This window comes from Felis catus, chromosome F1, assembly GCF_018350175.1.
Source record: "Felis catus isolate Fca126 chromosome F1, F.catus_Fca126_mat1.0, whole genome shotgun sequence".
Taxonomy (NCBI): Eukaryota; Metazoa; Chordata; class Mammalia; order Carnivora; family Felidae; genus Felis; species Felis catus.
The window spans coordinates 7,962,619-7,982,522 of record NC_058384.1 but is presented as its reverse complement, the minus strand read 5'-3'; the positions used below and the strand labels follow the sequence as shown (position 1 = coordinate 7,982,522).

The 19,904-nt window shown below is 40.0% G+C and overlaps 1 protein-coding gene and 1 long non-coding RNA gene across 5 annotated transcripts in view; both read left to right on the top strand.

Annotated features, from left to right (window-relative positions):
* The first annotated feature begins 75 nt into the window (after nt 1-75).
* LOC109495537 lies at nt 76-1,378 on the top strand. The gene is made up of 3 exons (XR_002150978.2): nt 76-554; nt 648-790; nt 1,319-1,378. It is a non-coding gene; the product is annotated as an uncharacterized LOC109495537 (long non-coding RNA).
* A 59-nt stretch (nt 1,379-1,437) lies between these two features.
* The window catches only part of WDR64 (WD repeat domain 64), a 152,057-nt gene continuing 133,590 nt past the window's right edge, over nt 1,438-19,904 (top strand). Inside the window, exons 1-3 of one of the 4 annotated variants that reach the window (XM_045049232.1) lie at nt 1,438-1,490; nt 2,074-2,154; nt 12,886-13,016. In XM_045049232.1, the coding sequence (XP_044905167.1) occupies nt 2,151-2,154; nt 12,886-13,016 (135 nt within the window). In that variant the 5' untranslated portion in view covers nt 1,438-1,490; nt 2,074-2,150. Of the gene's footprint in view, nt 1,491-2,073; nt 2,155-6,990; nt 7,389-12,885; nt 13,017-19,904 lie in introns of those variants that run through there. The other 3 variants (XM_045049233.1, XM_003999137.5, XM_019821525.2) reach the window with 3 other exon arrangements.

Genomic DNA, 19,904 nt, shown 5'->3' with positions numbered 1-19,904 from the left:
CGCGTCGCGTTCCCGCCCCTCCCCGCTCCCCGAGGCCCCGCCCCCTTCCCCTGGGCGCTCTCCTGTAGCCCCGCCCCTATCCCCCGCGTGGTGCGTTCCCGCCGGTCCCCACACCGCTAGCTCCCTCTCGTAGCCCCGCCCTCTTCCGCGCCGCGCGCCCGTATAGCTCCGCCCCCTACACCCCCGCCCCTCTGAGCGCCGAGTTCCCTGCGGCTCCGCGCGCTCTCAACCTCCTCGTAACCCCGCTCCCTCCTTCTGGCGCTTTTCCGCAGCTCACCTCTGGCGTATCCTCTGCTTTGCTCGCATCTGGGGCTCCAGACTCTCCTTCCTGACCCCAGCACCCACTGCCCCAGCGTGTGCCCGCACTAGTGGACAGCAGTAGGCGAGCAGGGAGGAGAAGGCAGTAGGGAGGCAAATCCACCGCAGTGGCTCCGCACATCCCATCTCCCTGCACCCGGCTTGAAAGCATCACACCCATGCACCCAATTCACTCGTGCATTTTCTCGTTTATAAACATTCATGAGCGCCTGCGCCTAACACAAGCTAATGAGAGGGTAGGTGAGGGCCTCCCATCTTGGGTTTCTCACCATCCCAGGAAGCTGTAATAACTTACTGCTAGCCCACAACATTATTCTCATCTCACACAGGTAAGTGAGCCCCAGGCTGGACCCCTAGGCCCGCCATCGTTCTCTCCTGTCCTGTTACTGAGGCCTGCCAAAGCTCTTCACTGGCGGTGACCATCCAGGCTGTGCTCTCAAAGCTTCAACCTAAATCTAGCTGCTATAGAGAGGTAGGTGCTATATTTAGAACACACATTTTCCACTTGGCCTTTTCCCCAGTAGCCATGAAAATATAGTACAAGTCAAATATAGGTTGTGAACGTGATCTTAGTCTGCGAGGGCTGCACCGCTGTCCCTGCACAGCCTCTAACAAGGTCCCACAGGAGGACCACAGTCCTGAGCCAGACCTGAAGGTGGCCCTGGGTGCTGGTGACAAGCACAGTGTGGAAGGGCAAAGGAATTGTCCTCTATGAGGGTGTTTACCCCTTCTACCCCTGTTCAAAAGACCAGTAGAAAATCACTAGCTTCACTGAACCCCCATTCTAAATTCCCTGGAAATGCAGAATCAAATAGGGCGGGGTGATCTCTCCACCCTGGTGCATTGAGCAGTAGCTGGGGGGGGGGGGGGTTCGCCCTCAAAACCTTGATTTGCCTTTAAAGATTCCAATCTGGATTTGTCATCTATGAGACTTATTCACCCATCCACACCTTTAAAAAATTCATCTAATTTAAATTTTTTTTTAATCTTTATTTTTGAGAGAGAGAGACAGCATGTGAACAGGGGAGGAGCAGAGAGAGAGGGAGACACAATCTGAAGCAGACTCCAGGCTCTGAGATGTCAGCACAGAGCTTGATGCGGGGCTGGAACCCACGAACTGTGAGATCATGACCTGAGCCAAAGTCGGACACTCAACTGACTGAGCCACCCAGGTGCCCCTCATACAATTTTATATTTTAGATGTATGCAAACATTTAACAAGTTCTATATGTTTAATATGTTTAACGTTCACTATGTTTTCATCACACTTCCTATCTAGTCTACAGTAAGTTCTCAATAAATATTTGTTGAATGAATAAAGGGCTCACTATATTTTTTTCTAAAGCATTCATTCATTCGTTCGTTCGTTCATTGGTGCTGAGTCCCTGCCCTCACAAAGCTTACATTCTGGTAGTGTTGGGATAGATAATAACCAAGTAAGTACATGTGTAGTGTGTCAGATGCTGATATGTGTCATAAAGAAAAAATAAGGCAGAGAAAGGGTATGGGGGAGAGAGCGAAAAGATTATTTTGTACAAATGGTTATGGATAGCCATGCTAAGTTCTGCAAGCACAGGGAGCATGTACTGGGTTAGGACTGTTCTTAGCATTTTGGAGGAAAAACAAGGAAACCGATGTGGCTGGAGCAGAGGGGAATTAAGAAATGAGGGCAGAAATATGGGTGACCAGTGACTGGGCAGATCATGCAGGGCCATGGCCATTTTAATAAAAGGACTTTTGCTTTTATTCTCTCAGAGTAAAGTCCAGGGAAACCTATATGGAAGAAGAATAATAGCAAGGAAGGAAAAAAAGGAGTAAGAGGCTTTTGGCAAATGTGTAAGTATTTTGATAGAGTCATTATTATAATACTATTAACTGCTAAAGATATTTATTATACTCAACAGAAGCAGACTAATACCAGAAATATGATTTATATTGTCAATAATGATATATATTTTTATTTATTTTTAGAAATATGTTATGATAGGAGATGGCAAAATACCACACCTTAAAAAGCCAGTGCATAAGGGCAGACATAGACCAATGGAACAGAATAAGCAAGTGCATAAGGACAGACATAGATCAATGGAACAGAATAGTCAAGATATAACCCTTCACGTATATGGTCAATTGATTTTTGACAAGGCTGTCAAGACCATTCAATGGGGAAAGGAAAGTCTTTCCAACAAATGGTGGTAGGAAACCCTGATGTCCAAATGCAAACAAAAAACAAACAAACAAAAAAATCAAGTTGGACCCTTCTCTTATACCATTTAGAAAAATTGACTCAAAAAGCAGCAAACCACTAAACTTAAACACTAAAACTATAGAACTCTTAGAAGAAAACATAGGAGAAAAGTCTTCATTGCATTGGCTTTGGCAATGATTTCTTCAATATGGCACCAAAGGCATAGGCAACATAAGAAAAAATACATAAATGAACTCCAACAAAATTTAAAACTTTTGTGCATCAAATGACACTATCAAGAGAGTGAAATGACAGTCAATAAAATATTTGTGAATCATAGATCTATGAAGGATTGATATATAGAATATAAAAAGAACTCCTGCAACTCAACAATAACAACAACAAAAAACCCCAAGCAACCCAATTCAAAAATGGGCAAAGGACTTAAATAGACATTCCTTCAAAGATATACAAATAGCCAACAAGTGCATAAAAAGATGCTCAATATCATTAGTCACTACAGAAATGCAAATCAAAACCACAATAAAATATCACTTCGCACCTGCTAGAATGGCTATTCTCAAAAAGTAAAAACTAAAACAAAAAATGGAAAATAATAAGTGTTGGCAAGGATGTGGAGAAATTATAACCCTGGTGTGCTGCTGCTGACAATGTAAGATGGTGTAGCCACTATGCAAACAGTGTGGCAGCTCCTCAAAAAGTTAAGCATAGAATTATCATATGATCCAGTAATTACATATATCTATCTATCTAGTCTCCAAAAGAATTGAAAGCAGGGACTTCAACAGATATTTGTACACTGATGTTCATAGCAACCAAAATGTGGAAATGAACCACATGTCCGTTATCAGACAAATGGATAAACCAAATGTGGCATAAAATGGAATCGTATTCAGTCTATAGAAAGGAATGAATTTCTAGTACATTACAACATGGATAAACCTTGAAAAAAATTATGCTAAGTGAAATAAGTCAGACACAGAAGGACGAATATTGTATGATTCCACTTACATGCGGTACCTAGAATAGGCAAATTCATGGAGATGGAAAGTCAGGGGCTGAGGACTGAGGTGGGAGGAATTGGGAGTTAGTGGTTAAGATCACAGAACTTCAATTTGGGATGATGAAAAAGTTCTGAAGTAGACAGTGGTGACAGTTGCATAACATTGTAAGTGTGCTTCAAGCCACTGACTTGTGTACACTTTTATGTTATGTATATTTTCACAATAAAAAAGTAGATGCAAATTGTGCCTGCATTTCTCAGAGTAGGAAAAGGAAACAGATGTAACCAGTTTATTGAGCAAGCTGGACTCAGCAGGTGTAAGCAGAAAGTAACTTTACTCTCTCCCATTACTGATTTCAAATGTCTTCTCTGCACCTGTTCTTTAACTGCCTTTGAATGATATTTTATGAGGTTCCAAAGCCTGTCTTCCTTGATTGGTAAAGTTGTCATCTGATGTTGGCACCCTCAGATTGTGGTAGATTTTAAGTGCTGTCATTTTCTAGGGTGATTCGTGGGTTCTTTTGAGGACCTGAAGTGACAGAGATCTTTCTCTCACAAGTCCCTTGACAGAGGTAATGCCTTTGTCAGCTGTCTGCTTGCATCTCCCCCTAGGACCCTGGTTAGGGCCCCCAGACCCTGCAGGCAGTCTTCTCCAGTAGGGGCCCTCAGAGTCTAGCATCTACTCCTCTCGAAATGTATGCATTCTAGTCACACCAAATTCTGGGTGTGGACTGCTGTGGAGAACTGGCCACCCTCAGTTTCTCCCCTCTGGTGCCCACTGGGTAGAAAGAAATTGAGAAAAGTCTCGGCCCTTTGCTCTGAAATTCCAAGGAACTGTTAACTAGTGCTCTCCTCGATCTCCTAAGAAACTACCTTCTCTTCAGTAGTTTGAAGGTGAGAATGAGCTACTACCTGCAGAACTGGCTTCCCAGTATCTCTGTGCATCTTCCTGCATGGACTGTGCAGCCCTGTCCTTTAGAATGGGGGAGTTCTTCAGTTGTATTGTGGGGCCCCTTCCAAGGCATCAAGGGGTCCATTTTAATATCTTCCTACACTGGAGCATTAAATCATCCATGTCTCTATATTCCAAGCAAATCCTTTATAAAATACAAGGGGGCAGTGAGGGGGAATGGAGACATGTTTTATCTGTCATTCTTGCATGGGATCACTGATAACCCCCAGCCTTCCGCATCGTACACATGTCATGTGAGAGGGAACTTCAACACTTGCACAATCAAGTAAACTTCCAAGGACTGGGATGCATGCTTCCCTACTCTCTCTAACCTTGGTCCCTGGTGGGAAACAGAGCCCTTACAGAAATATCTTGCCACCTTTTGGGATGAGCACTGGGTGTTGTATGGAAACCAATTTGACAATAAATTTCATATATTAAAAAAAAAAGAAAACAAAAAAAAAAGAAATATCTTGCCAAATATATCTGCATCTTTTCCTGCCTTATGAAACATAATTTAATGAATGTAGTTGAATTAAAAAAGAGAGGGAGAGAGAGAATCTTGCATGTCTTCAGTTCTGAATGTCAGTTCTCCTAGTGCATATAGCTCCTCAGATGCATAGGAATCAGCTTGATGTATAAATTGTGTATCTGTCCACATTCCCCTTCCCCAATGCAGACGTTTAAACAAATGCATACATTTGTTTAAAAATGAAATTTCACTTAGAACCTTGCCCTTAAAAGCAGAGAGAGAGAGAGAGAGAGAGAGAGAGATCCACACCAATAGCCATTGTAGTGAAATTTTTATACACTTGGGAGAAAAAGAACATGTATAAGCTTCCTTGTGTGCATGTGTGTAAGGGGCAGGGGATAAAAACAAGTTATGTACAAAGAATCAGGGATAGACTAGCTTATGATTAGCAGCAGAAACTGATCTGAAAAGACTTCTTGTAACAACATGAGAAACAAAAGACAGTGGAATAAAATCTTCAGAATATTAAACGAAAGTGATTTCCAACCTAGGATTCTATACCCAACCTAATATCAATCAAATGCAAGAGAAGGTTAAGAATATCTTCAAACACGCAAGGTATAACAAAAATGTATTTCCCAGGCACTATTTTTGTACGTAAGCCACCAAAATGAGGGAATAACAAGAAAGGCATAGGAGATTGGATAAGGAAATTTCCCAAATGATGGCAAAGGTGGAGAGCAGTATGACAGCTATGCCCTGATACACAGATGGCATCAGTCCAGGCTTCAGGAATGTGACTCAAGAGACAGGCACACGGAGGAGTGACATCAGGATGCCTTCTCTTGTATCATCTTTTTAGACTAGCTCGGGGAAACCATTTCACCTTGTAAATGTACTTTATTTTTTCAAGTTTATTTATTCTTTAGCAATCTGTACACCCAACATAGGGCTCAATCTCATGATCCCGAGATCAAGCATCACATGTTCTTCCAACTGAGCCAGCAAGGCACCCCTCTAGAACAGTTTTTGAGTTACTGAAAACCAGAAGATAGTGCACACAGTTCCCATATACCTACTCACCCAGTTTCTCTTTTTATTAACATCTTGTACTAGTGTATTTGTTACAACTGAGGAAACAGTTTTGATGCTCGCTAATAACTGAAGGCCCCAGCTTAGCCAGATTGCTTTAGTTTTTACCTAATGTCTTTTTGCGTTCCAGGATCCCAACCAGGATGCCACGTTACGCCGAGTAACCAAATCTCCTTAGGCTTCTCTTGACTGTGATAGTTTCTCAGACATTCCTCATTTCTCATGACCTTGATAGTTTGAGAAGGGCTGGTCAGGGTTTTCTGTTTTGTTTTGTTTTACTGAAGTATAGTTGACAAACAATGTCGTATTCATTTCAGGTGTACAGCATGTGGCTTGACATTACTCAATGCTCACCATTATAAGCGTAGCTATCATCTGTTACCATCCTATATCATTACAATATTATTGACTATATTCCCCATGCTGCATTCAACTAATAACATCTTGAAGAACTTTCCTCTCAAATCAAAAACTACCCCTTCCCCACTCCTGCCTCACTTGATCATTTCCACTGAAGGTCAATGCATAAAGGAAGAAGAGACTTCTTTATTCCCTAGGACCTCTAAAGATAACTTTATTTGGGACAGAAATGACAAATGCTGAAATATACCTTCATCTTGAGAAGTTTTTGGTTCCATATCCAGCAAAGCTACAAGAATGAGTGGTAAGGTGACTCTCCACAGCATTTTGAGGAAGGCAGATGGTTTGAGGTAGGAAGAGATCTAGGAGAGGGAAAGTAATGCCAAGTTTCTTTCACTGGCCTTTACCTATTCTACTTCCCTCCAGACAGTGTACATACACACTGTACACACACACACACACACACACACACACACGCCCGCACACAGTTTGTGGGGAAGGAAAGCTTAATGCCCTCCTTATGAAGGAAGGGGAGGTGACAGAGATATTATGATGCAATGAGGGCCGTTTGAAGGACACTGGTAACATTATGAGGTCAGGATACTTACTGAAATGTTTGCATATATGAAATGCATTAGATTAAGTCAGCGTTCCTCCCTGCTAACATCCTAGTGACGACTCTGACTCCTACCCACAGTATGGGATTTTAAGACCGAAGGAATGAGACCTGGGACAAAACTGAGACAGCAGGGAGGCACTGTACCAACTGGAAGGTTTTCCAAGTTGGCAAATTTGTGCTATTTATTTCTGTACAGAAAGAAATAACCCCATGTCCCTATGGATATCAAGGAGGAAAAGCATTTAAGCACTGCACTTCAGATTAGCAATTTCAAGACAGCCTTGAAAGGGTTTGAAAAATTGCTTGAACATGTAGCAGCCCAGAAAAGAGATGAAAAAGCAGGCCTGTTTATACAAAAAGAAGGTAAGATCAGTGATTATAGGGCACCCAATTGGGTCTGTGTTTAGAACTGTCCAAAGTTTTAAGCCATCAAAGAGAAGCAATGTTGCTTAATAGCAAAGACATTGAACGGGAGGCCTGAGTTCTGACTCTGTCCCTAACTAGCTAAGTCGTCCTGGGGAAGCTTTGTTCATTTCCTTGAACCTAAATTTGAGACATCAAAAGTAAAATTAAGGGGTTTCATTAAGTGGCATCTAAGCATTCTTCTGTGGGATCTACCTCTGATGTCTTGCTGGTTGACCTGGGATTCCCAGTAGTGCACAGCGAGCCATAGAAGCTGCCCTGCCACCTCGTAAGGGTATCACGAGACCATAAAGACATTCATAAGCAGGGCAAAGTTTTTCTGAAATTTTTGTTCACTGCCTGGGCTTCCCCTTATGTCTCTAGGCTGGAATAATTTGGAGCATGCCAAGGTAAGGGGAACAAGGTAGGCAGTGGTCTGCCAGGATCATTAACAGCAGAAATACCAACACAGAATGGAAAGTACACCACCATGGTCAGGACTCAAGGGGACAACTTCGGGGCACTGAGGACAGCAGTGACAAATAAGGCTTAACAGCAGAGTAAAAGACTAATGGAACAAATCCTGCTGTTACAAGAAAAACAGCAGAACCCATACAATTGCAAAGGGGTCAGCATGGCCAGCCTCTTAACGTGCCAGGCTGGACAGCCACAAATAAGTTAAATTGTTGACTTTCCATATTCAAACACAAAACTGGTATTATTTGAACAGTGTTTAAGAATTTGTAAATCACCTTAATAAATATAATTTAATTGATTCTCACAACAAATATTACTGTTATTGCTACCACCCCCATTTTACTTGTTAAAGGATGGGAAGTACAGGTACATCTGCCCAAGTCACTCAACCTCTATGTGTTAGAGCTAAGACTCAGGGCTTCTGGATGTAGTATTTAGATGATTATGAACTTGGCTGGGCTTTCTGAACCTGTAGACAAAACTTTTATTTTTTGATTTTTTATATAGTTAAAAAAATTTTCCCCAGTCTACCTGTAATTTATCTGTAATTGATTTTCCAAACCCTTACCACTTTTGTTGAATCCTGTCTGGATCTCAGCTCCCCTTGGCCAAGCTTACATCATCATAAGAAAAAGCAATGCCAAAAGACAAGAATTCTCTCAAACTCCCTTTACTCCACTTCTGAGTTTCCCAAACCAGCACCTGTCATTCTTCTACCCCTCCTCTTCTCCAAAGCTATCACTCTACTGCAACAACTTCAAAATCTCCTTTTTTTTTTTTTTTTGGCTTTGTCCTCTCAAACTAAAAATATACCCAAACGTCCTGACCTTGACTTGTTCTTCCCTATAAGCTGCCACTGTATGCCTTTCCTTTGATTCACCACTAAATCTCCCCACAGTGTCACCACTTAATTTTCAATCTACTCAAGTCTGACTTCTCTCATCACTTTGCTGAAAATGCTCTTACCAAGGTGTTTCATCACCTAAGACGGCTGCCGAATTCAATCAATTGTTTCATTTTCCAGCTTACTTGGCTATTTCACGGCATTAGCAGCTTGCTGCCTCTGCTTCCAGAAACTGTCTCCTTCTGGGTGTCTCATCACACCTCTCTCTTTTTTTCCCCTTTCTCATTCTTTCTTTGCCTCCTTTTTTTTGAGCCTTGCCTGTGTTCTCTATCAACCTTAAAGCAGAGACTCCACCTACATAGTCTCCTGAGCCAGATATCTTGCTATAACCTTTGACTATTTCATGACGGTATCTCACTCTTGGGTTATTACAACAGCCTTTCAATATAATAGTCTTCTTGCCAAGTGTTATTGCCTTATTTTTGAAAATTTTTTAGACAAAGAGAGAAAGAGAACATGAGTGGGGGAGAGGAGGAAAGGAGGAGAGAGAGAATCTTAACCAGGTTCCATGCTCAGCTGGAAACCAAGGCTCAATCCCACAACCCTGGGATCATGACTTGAATCAAAATCAAGAGTGGGATGCTCAACCAACTGAGCCACCCAGGTGCCCCAAGAGTTATTTTAATTTTTTTTTTAAACTGCCACATTGCTGGCTTATTAACTCAGCTTTAAAGTCCATATATGTTGGGGCACCTGGGTGGCTCGGTCAGTTAAGCGTCCGACTTCAGCTCAGGTCACGATCTCACGGTCCATGAGTTCGAGCCCCGCATCAGGCTCTGGGCTGATGGCTCGGAGCCTGGAGCCTGCTTCCAATTCTGTGTTTCCCTCTCTCTCTGCCCCTCCCCCATTCATGCTCTGTCTCTCTCTGTCTCTCTCTGTCCCAAAAATAAATAAACATTAAAAAAAATTAAAAAAAATAAAGTCCATATATGTTAACTTGACATTCGGGGCTATTCCCAGCCATGCCTCAATCTACCTTTCCAGCCTCAGCTCCTGGAACTTCCCTTCATAAACTTTCTGTCCTAATATGAACTTGTCAGCATTCCCAATGACTTATGACTCTGATTTTGCATGTGTCATTTTCCAAGTGTAGATTCCCTTTCCTCCCTTTTTTGTGCCTATAACTTTTGCTCATCTTTTAAGACCCAAATCAAATGTCATCTCTTTGTAAGAACTTTCCCCAGGCAAAGCCATCCTTAGCACACTGTTAACTTGCCATCTCGAGGAATTTCCCTGCTGCACCTAACCTGCTGAAATGTGTGTGTTCCTGCCTCTTCTTTGCCATAGCACTTGAACTGTGAGTGCTTTGAAGGCTTTATAACCTTATGGTTAGCCCAGAGTCTTATATCCAGGAAGTACTCTTGAAATGTGTGCTAAGCAAACAAGTTAATCTTGCTTTCACTTAAAGCTTGCAATCACAAAGCCACATTGAAAAACTTCCTTCCTCTATAGTATATATGTTTATGTGTATGTATATGTAAATATGTATCTATACAGAAAGAATATATTCTAATGGATATATAGCAATATATATTTTATATATTATACTATAATATCCCACAGTATAATGTACAATAGATATGTAGATATACAGTATAGATTTGATAAAAAAATAATAAGTACAGATAAATTTCCTTCTATGAGAGAGGGACTGACCTAAAAGATTGAGAAAGAAGAAATATAATCTTAACTTTCATCAGACTTCTAATACTAGCATATATTCATATTTATTCGTAAGTACTGGAAAATAGGGTCTACTTCTCATGATAGGCAAGAAGCTAAAAACTAGAGAGAATGTTTTTAATGTAACAGTGTCTATCTCAAAAATGATGTCAAGGAATTCACCCAAGGAATTCATCTGTGTAATATTACTGTTCGATCATCTTGTCAAGTTGACCTGAGAGAATTAAAATCACCCAGGAAAGGAAAGTTTCATCATCCTCATCCAGTGGCATTTACAGTGAGACTCATTTACAAGGAGACACATCATACTCACGATGGTGTGAATGTAAAGCAGCTAAACTATTTGAATATCTCATAGGAATTTTACATTTAATATGACCAAGAGGGAATGCTTTATTCTCCCCCCTCCAAGACCCATGGTCCTTCCTCAGTTGCTTCTGTTTTGGTAAATAACACCAATACTTGCTTGAGATTTAAAACCAAAACCGTGAGTGTCATTCTAGAACAGGATATCTCAACTTTGGCACTATTGACATTTGGGGCTGGTTGATTCTTTGTTCTGTGTATGTGTATGTGGGGTGAGGGAGGGGCTATCCTGTGCATCGTGGGATGGTTAGTATCTCTGGCCTCTACCTACTAGATGACATAGCACTTCCATTCCTAACTGCAACAATCAAAATTGTCCACAGTCAACATTGCCAGTGTCCCTGTGGGAGATAGACGGCAAATCCTCCCCCGGATGAGACCTGTTGCTCTGGAATCCTGCTTGTCCTTCACTCTCCACTCCTGCCCCCAACAGCTTCCAGTTATAAGTCTTTGTCATTCTACTTCCAAATATATCTCGCCATTGCCAGTGCTACCTCTCAGTGCCTACATCACTTATCATCCAATTGAGGACACTTTCAAGAGTGAAAGGGGTTGTTATTATTAACTAAGTTGAGAATATCAGTATAAATTGGACTTTCCAAGACAGCCCAGGATGTATATTGGCTAGTGCATCTTTCTGGCCAGGCCTCCACTACCTGAATCCCAGATGAATGCACTAGCCCTTGCTAGGTTTATAGCTGTCACTCTTATAGCTGTCACTCTTTATAGCTGCCCTTACAGCAGCCAGTGTGCTTTGAGAAAAGTTTAAGGCAATACCTTACCATCATGCTTACTCTCATGCTTAGAATAAATTAAAAACTACTGACTCCAGCTTAACCCTCCCTCTTGGTAATCTCACCTCACAGTGCTTTCCCTGTCCTCACTATACTCCATATCCACAGACCTTCTCAGAACATGAGTCTTTGGTTGGCCTCTGCCTAAAATGCTGTTATCTAACTTTACACATGGCTGAATTCTTTTTGCTTATTAGGTCTTAGCTTGACTGTTTTTACTTGTGTCCTTAGAAAGGCTTCCCTGCCCACCAACACTGATAGATAAAGAATTCTCTCATAGCTCCCTATTGGTTTCCTTCCTAGCACTTAGCTCACTCTATACCTAATAACTTTTACTTTGCTCCTAAGGTATAATATGCATACATTGGAGCCCAAAGAACATAACTAATCTTAAGTATATAGCACAGCAAATTTGGACATTGGTAAACATACCTGCAGCTGCCAACCAGATCCAGACAAAGAACATTTCTAGCATCCCAGAGTCTCCTCATGTCCTGTCACCTCTCACATTAGATAACCATTAATCGAATGTCTATCTCTAGTAATTAGTCTTGCCCATCACAATCTGTAAATACTTTATTTGTTGGTTTACTTGTTGATTTGCTGTGTCTTCCACTAGGACGTAAATTCCCAGAGGAAGGGAACTTGTCTATCTAATTTTGCATTCTAATTCCAGTGTCTAGCTCAGTTCCCACACATAACAAATTCTCAATGTACCTTTGCTTCTAATTCCTTCTTGCCTTTAGACAGAACAGTAGCTCCCAGGTGAATCACCAAGTTTGGCAAAATCAATATTCAAGTATGGTGTGTGTGTGCGTGTGTGTGTGTGTGTGTGTGTGTGTGTGTGGTGTCCAAATAGTTTCAAAGAACCTATCAAGAATTACTCCCTTTCCTTGAAGATGGGCTCTAGCAGACACTCTTGATTGGTAAAAATTTTCCTGACAGGAAGGAAGTAATCCACTTTCCTATCTTTGTATTCCTGAATAAAACTCCTAAAATAGTTGAAATACAAGTTTTGGAGGAAAAACTAAACACCAAAGTAAAATATTTTCTTCTAATATTTTAATCAAGGGACTAGTTCTGTTTCTAATTAAAAGAACCTTAAAATGCATCATAATCTGGTTTTAATAGGTTGAAATAATGAAATAGATTAGAATATAGAAAAAGAAGCTGAGACATGCAATATAGTCCTTGGAGTCTGATAACGATGTTCCTGCACTTTGTTACGATGCAGATGCAATTGATTATGACAAGTTTTATGCAGCCGTGGAGGAACTCTTTGGTCCAGAAGTGAAGAATCAAGATGTGAAATGTTTTTACAGGAAGCTCTGCAACAACCCTGATGTGTCTGTAGACTGGTGTGAGGTAGTCACTTTTCATGTTCATTGTATGAAATCTGGGTATTAGTTCTCCTTGTTCAGGATGAATAATTTAATCAAAAAGTTACTCCCACAGGGGTTAAGCTCACAATGTGTACACGGTATGTGTAAATTCCATAAAGATATGGCCACCATCAGGGTGCCTGGGTGGTTCAGTCCATTAAGCATCTGACTCTTGATTTCAGCTCAGTTCATGACCTCACAGTTGGTGAGATCAAGCTCCGCATCAGGCTCTGTGCTGACAGTGTGGAGCCTGCTTGGGATTCTCTCTCTCTTCTTCTCTCTCTGCCCCTTCCCTGCTTGCACATGCTCTCTCTCTTTCAAAATAATAATAATAATAATAATTTAAAAAATGATGTGGCCACCATCCCTAACTGAAAGTGAGTTAGAGGTTTAAGTGTATTATTAATAGGTAACTCTTACTTTTAGACCGAGCTGCCAAATGGAAGAAGTATACATGCCATAACAGCAACCAAGATGTTAATTGCCTTTGTTACATTCTAAATGAAATACTCCTTTTCAATTGTTTCATTGTATACAAATATAATATAGAGAAGAAAGAAAAGGATTATTGTTGACCACCTCTTACATTTCCTGAGTCTCTTCCTTGTCAATGTATCATTGAATGCCTTCCACCATTGCACATAGAAGCATGTTTGGTGAAGTGATCTATGTATCATGGCAAAGGAGAAAGGATGCCTCTGATCTTTGTTTAAACTCACAGAAGGCTACACTCTGTAGATATTTTTACAAACCAGATTTTTCTTATTCTAAAAGGATTAAGGTAGCTTACAATTTAAAAAAAAATGCACATGTGCATACAAAGCACTTAAAGTAATATTAAAAATTAACAGGCTCTTTTTATTAATCAGTAGATACCATAGACAAAATGAAAAGATTTAAAGGATTTGACTATCACTTATAATAAGCTAGTAGATATATAAAAATAGAACTTTGAACCCAAGTTATAGGTGAGACACATCTTCTCAACTATATGTGAGGCCATCAGAAAACTGTACGTGTATAAAGCTAAAAAGAACATTTCAATAAATTCCAATATAATAAAATTATAAACCAATAATAAAAGCCCAAATCCCCAAGAACCAATCAAACAAGAAATAATCGATTAGTTTTGGGGAAAAACTGCAAACAAAAAAAATCTATCAAGCCTTTAAAGACTACATAACTCCCACATTATACACATTTTTGTACAATTTAGGAAAGGCTGAAAAGCTATCCAACTCATTTTACGAGACTAAAATAACATGAATTGAGCAAAGATAAAATGTCAGGGAACTATAGGCCAATATTACTTATTAACACAAATGCTAAAGTCCTAAATAAAAGTTTAACAAGTTGCATCCAGCAGCGCATTAAAAAAATCATTCCCGGGTAGAATTTACACCAGAACAAGTAAAGGCAATTTAATATTAGAAAGTCCCATAACAAATTTCATTTAACAAGTTCAAGGAGAAAAAATAATACAATAATCTTAATTAGAAGTTAGCAAACCACGACCCGTGGGCCAAACTGGACAGCCATGGTTTTGTGAACAAGGTTTTTTGGAACACAGCGACACTCTCACATCCACATACTGTCTGTGACTACATCTGTGCTACAACCACAGAACTGAATATTGTGACAGAGTCTGCAATATTTACTCCCTGGCCCTTTTCAGAAAAAGGTTGCTGACTCCTGATCTTAAAATAACATAAAAATTAAAAAAGATATTTGATAGAAATTCAATAGCTATTCTGCTTCTAAAAAGAAAAAAATCTTGGCAGAATAGGAATGATAGACATTCCCTTTAATTTGATTTAAAAAAAATTGTGTTCATTTTCTGTAGCTGCTGTAAAAATATCCCACAAATTTGGCAACTTTTGCCCTCAGCTTTATTGACAAACAACATACTGTGTAAGTTTAAGATACACAACGTATTAATTTGTACATTTATCTATGTCAAAATGGTTATCGCCGTGGGGTTAGCTAACACTGCGATCATGTCACATAATTTCCGTTTCTTTTTTGTGGTGAAAACATGAAAGATCTACTCCCTTAGCAACTTTGAAGTGTATAAAGCAGCATTTTCTTTTTTTTTTTTTTTAATTTTTTTAACGTTTATTTATTTTTGAGACAGAGAGAGACAGAGCATGAACAGGGAAGGGTCAGAGAGAGGGAGACACAGAATCTGAAACAGGCTCCAGGCTCTGAGTGGTCAGCACAGAGCCTGACACGGGGCTTGAACTCACGGACCGGGAGATCATGACCTGAGCAGAAGTCGGACGCTTAACCGACTGAGCCACCCCGGTGCCCCAAAGCAGCATTTTCAACTATAATCGCCAGATTGTAACTATGATCCCCAGAATGTATTCATCTTGTAATTGGAAGTTTGTGCTCTTGGCCAGCATCTCCCCTCTTCTCCCATCCCCCATCCCTCGGAAACAACCATTCTAGTCTCTGTTTCTGACTTCAGCTTCTTTTGAGTCCTCATATAAGTGAGACCATGTCTTTCTGTGTCTGGGTTATACACTTAGCATAATGCCCTCAAGGTCTGCCCACGTTGTTGCAAGTGGCAAGATTTCTTTCTTCCTAAACTTAACAACTTCAAGAAACACATTTATTATGTCACAGTTTCCATGGATCAGGATTCTGGGCACAGCTTAACTGGGTCCTCTGTTCAAAGTCTCACAAGTCTGCAATCAAGGTGTTCTCATTTGGGAGATTCAACTAATGAAGAATCTGTTTCCAAGCTCATTCTAGTTGTTAGCAGAATGCGTTTCCTCGTTGTATGACAAAGGGACTAAACTTTTTTTGTTTGTTTGTTTATTATTTTGAGAAGGAGAGAAAGTACGACTGGGGGAGGGGAAGAGAGACAGAGAGAGAGACAGAGAGAATCACCAGTAGCTTTCACACTGTCAGTGAGGAGCCTGATGCAGGGCTTAAACTCAGGAACCGCGAGATCATGACCTGAGCCGAAGTTGGACGCTTAACCCACTGAGCCACAAGGCACTTACTAAGGGACAAAGCTTTTTATTGGCTGGAAGCTGGAGACTAGAAGCTGCCGTTATTTTCCCAGAGGCTGTCTGCAGTTCTTTGCCATATGACCCGCCACATAGGCAGTTCACAGTTTTGCTTCTTCAAGGCTGGCAGGAGAATCTCTTCTCCAGAGCCCCTGAAGACAGTCTTATATAATGTAACATAATCATGGGAGAAACAGTCCATCACATTTGCCTTATTCTTTTGGTTAGAAGCAAGTCACAGGGTCTATGCATACTCAAGGGATAAGGGTTATGCAAAGGGGTGACTCGTGTGGAGGGAGGGGAGTTACTTAGGATGTGCTCACCCTAGAGACTTACAGAAATCTAGTTAAGCAAGGACCATTTTTTTAATTTTTTTTCAACGTTTTTTATTTATTTTTGGGACAGAGAGAGACAGAGCATGAACGGGGGAGGGGCAGAGAGAGAGGGAGACACAGAATCGGAAATAGGCTCCAGGCTCTGAGCCATCAGCCCAGAGCCCGACGCGGGGCTCGAACCTACGGACGGCGAGATCGTGACCTGGCTGAAGTCGGACGCTTAACCGACTGCGCCACCCAGGCACCCTGCAAGGACCATTTTTAATGGTGAAATGCTAGACACACTCTCATTAAAGTTAAGAACATGAAAAGGATGCCTATTATCTTTACTACCCTTCAACATTTTACTGGAAATTGTAAGTAATGCCAAGACAAAAACAAAAACAAAAAAAGGAAAAGGAAAAGGAAGTAGCATGCAATAAAAGTGTAATAAAAATATAAAAATATATATAATTAAAAATGCAAGTTGTCATTATTTGTAGATAATGTAGTTGTCTACCAAGAATACACAAAGGAATCACATGACAAACTATTAGAACTAAGAGAGCTCAAGAGAATTCAAAGAAGATAAACATATCAGAATCAATAACTTTCACAAACATAAGCAATCACTCACTCCCAACATATGCACATAAATGTAACAGGAAGTTTCCATTCACAAGAACAACAAATAGGGGCCTGGGCAGCTCAGTCAGTGAAGCATCCAATTTTCGCTCAGGTCATGATCTCATAGTTCATGAGTTTGAGCCCCGCATCAGGGCTCTGTGCTGACAGCTTACAGCCTGGAGCCTGTTTCATATTCTGTGTCTCCTTCTCTCTCTGCCCCTTTCCTGCTCACGTTCTGCCTGTCTCTCAAAAATAAATTTTAAATTTTTGTAAAAAAAATTTGTTAAAAAAACAAGAATAACAAATAGTAGAAAATGTCAATGGATAAATCGATCAAGGAATGTATAAGACTATCACACTTAACTTCAGGATTAAGAGAAGATCTGGAAAATTATTAAGGCACTCAATTTACAAAGATCTCAACTGTCCCCAGTAACTTGTTAATATTTATAAATGTAATAATTCAATAAAATAGATTTTTGGAATTAATACAGCTAAGCTAATAGATACCCAACACATCAGTTATTGAATTTTAATACATCTCTTCTCAATTTAATAATTCTTATAAATATTTCAGGTTGCTTTTAGAAATTTAAAAACATTCTCACAAACTTCTGGTGAGTACTAACAAGCCTGGAAGCTTCCAGTCTCCAGATTAGCACGAAGATTCTACTGTGTACCATATTTTTAAAGCTTTTTCTTTTTTCAAGAAATGAAAAGTAAAAATATGATGTTCACTTAGATCTTTACTTGATTATGATATCAAAAGCAAATACATGAAAGCACCATATGTATAAAAATATATATCTAGGTGGAAGTGGAAAGGGATTACCAGAGAACAAGGCTCATGTATCAAAGACAACGAATTGTAATTGCCAAGCTTACTTCTTTTTCCTTCTTTCTCTCCCTCCTTTCCCCCCTTCCATCTTTCCTTTTTGTTTCTTTTCTTTCTTTTTTTTTAAAGCCTGTTGTGCCCATGGAAATGTTTTAGCAGAGCTTGCATTATAAATATTTAAGCCTTCTGGGGGCGCCTGGGTGGCTCAGTCGGTTAGGCGGCCGACTTCAGCCAGGTCACGATCTCGCGGTCCGTGAGTTCGAGCCCCGCGTCGGGCTCTGGGCTGATGGCTCAGAGCCTGGAGCCTGTTTCCGATTCTGTGTCTCCCTCTCTCTCTGCCCCTCCCCCGTTCATGCTCTGTCTCTCTCTGTCCCAAAAATAAATAAACGTTGAAAAAAAAATCTTTAAAAAAAAAAGAATGACGTCTAGGGGCGCCTGGGTGGCTCAGTCGGTTAGGCGGCCGACTTCAGCTCAGGTCATGATCTCACGGTCCATGAGTTCGAGCCCCGCGTCGGGCTCTGTGCTGACAGCTCAGAGCCTGGAGCCTGTTTCGGATTCTGTGTCTCACTCTCTCTCTCTGACCCTCCCCTGTTCATGCTCTGTCTCTCTCTGTCTCAAAAATAAATAAACGTTAAAAAAAAAAATAAAAATCAATAAAATAAAATAAATAAATAAATATTTAAGCCTTCTATTCAATGGTCACTTTTCCAACATGTCTTGGGTTTTCAGCTGAAGATTTCTGAGATTTCCAGCATGGTTACCTGATTTCTATACAATGGTGACCTGTTTTTCTGGAACTACCACGAATTAATGTTTGTGTTGCTAATATTAGACTGAATTATGGTCACCTTGTCAGAATACGCTAAATGGAACTTTAAAGTAACTGCTGGTTATTCCTAAAGATAGAACACCTGAAATGAAGGTTGGGCCAGGACCTGATATGCTCCCTGCTTAGATGGTTCAGGTCAAACCAGACAGCTGTATTAGTAACACAGTCAAAGAATGACTGAGAAACATTGGATTGTTTTTCCTCAGTGAAGGTACAACACAAAATCTCAAAGAAGCTTCACTAGGAGAGACCATCATCCTTGAGGTTGAACCCTTAGAAACTCTAGACCTGCACTGCCCAAAACACTTCTTCTAGCTACATGAGGCTATTTAGTACTGGAAATGTAACTAGTCTCAATTGAAATATGCCGTAATTGTAAGATACACACCGGATTTCAAAGATGTAATACACAAGAAGATTATAAAATATCTTACTATTGGTTACATGTTGAAATTATATTTTGGACACATTGGATTAAACAAATACACTATTAAAATTAATTCTTTTTTTTTTTTTTACATTTTTTCATGTGGCTACTGGAAACTTTAAAGTTATATATATTGTTCTCATTATATTTTTATCGGTAAGCACAGAAAATGTCAAAAGAGACATAGAAGGAATTCCTCCTCATCAACAAAGATGGATTTTTGTTGACAAACAACTGAAAGATGGACAGACCATAGAAAGTATTCAACTTTGTTCTTTGGGAACAGTATCAGAAAAAATAAGAAGATATTTGTCGTTGTTCTCCAAGAGCATAAGAATAAGAGAAAAAAGTTTAATATAGTGTGTTTAAATATCACAAGTTCAAAGAAAATGACATAAGTAGCCACCATGATTGGAAATGTTTATCTGAAGAATGCGATGTCAAATTCTTTACTGTCAACTAGTTCTACAGAGAAGTCAAATGTACAAAATGTGCCTTTTATTTGGGCACAAGTATAAATAGAGGCCCAGATATCAAATATGTGAATATTTGATATATTCATATATCAATATATATATAATATATATAATATGTGAAATTATAAATTCACATATATATATAATATGTGAAATTATAAATTCAGCTAATTGTTAAAGCAAATATGTTTTATCCTCCAATTTTGAAAATATGCCTTAATAATGCCCTGGAAGTCCACGTTAGAATTTAAAATTCTCACACCTTGCAGTTTCACACTAAAATATAGAGACAAGGAGAGAGCGCCAGCCCACCTCCCTTAATTTTGCACCAATGGCCCCATCCCAC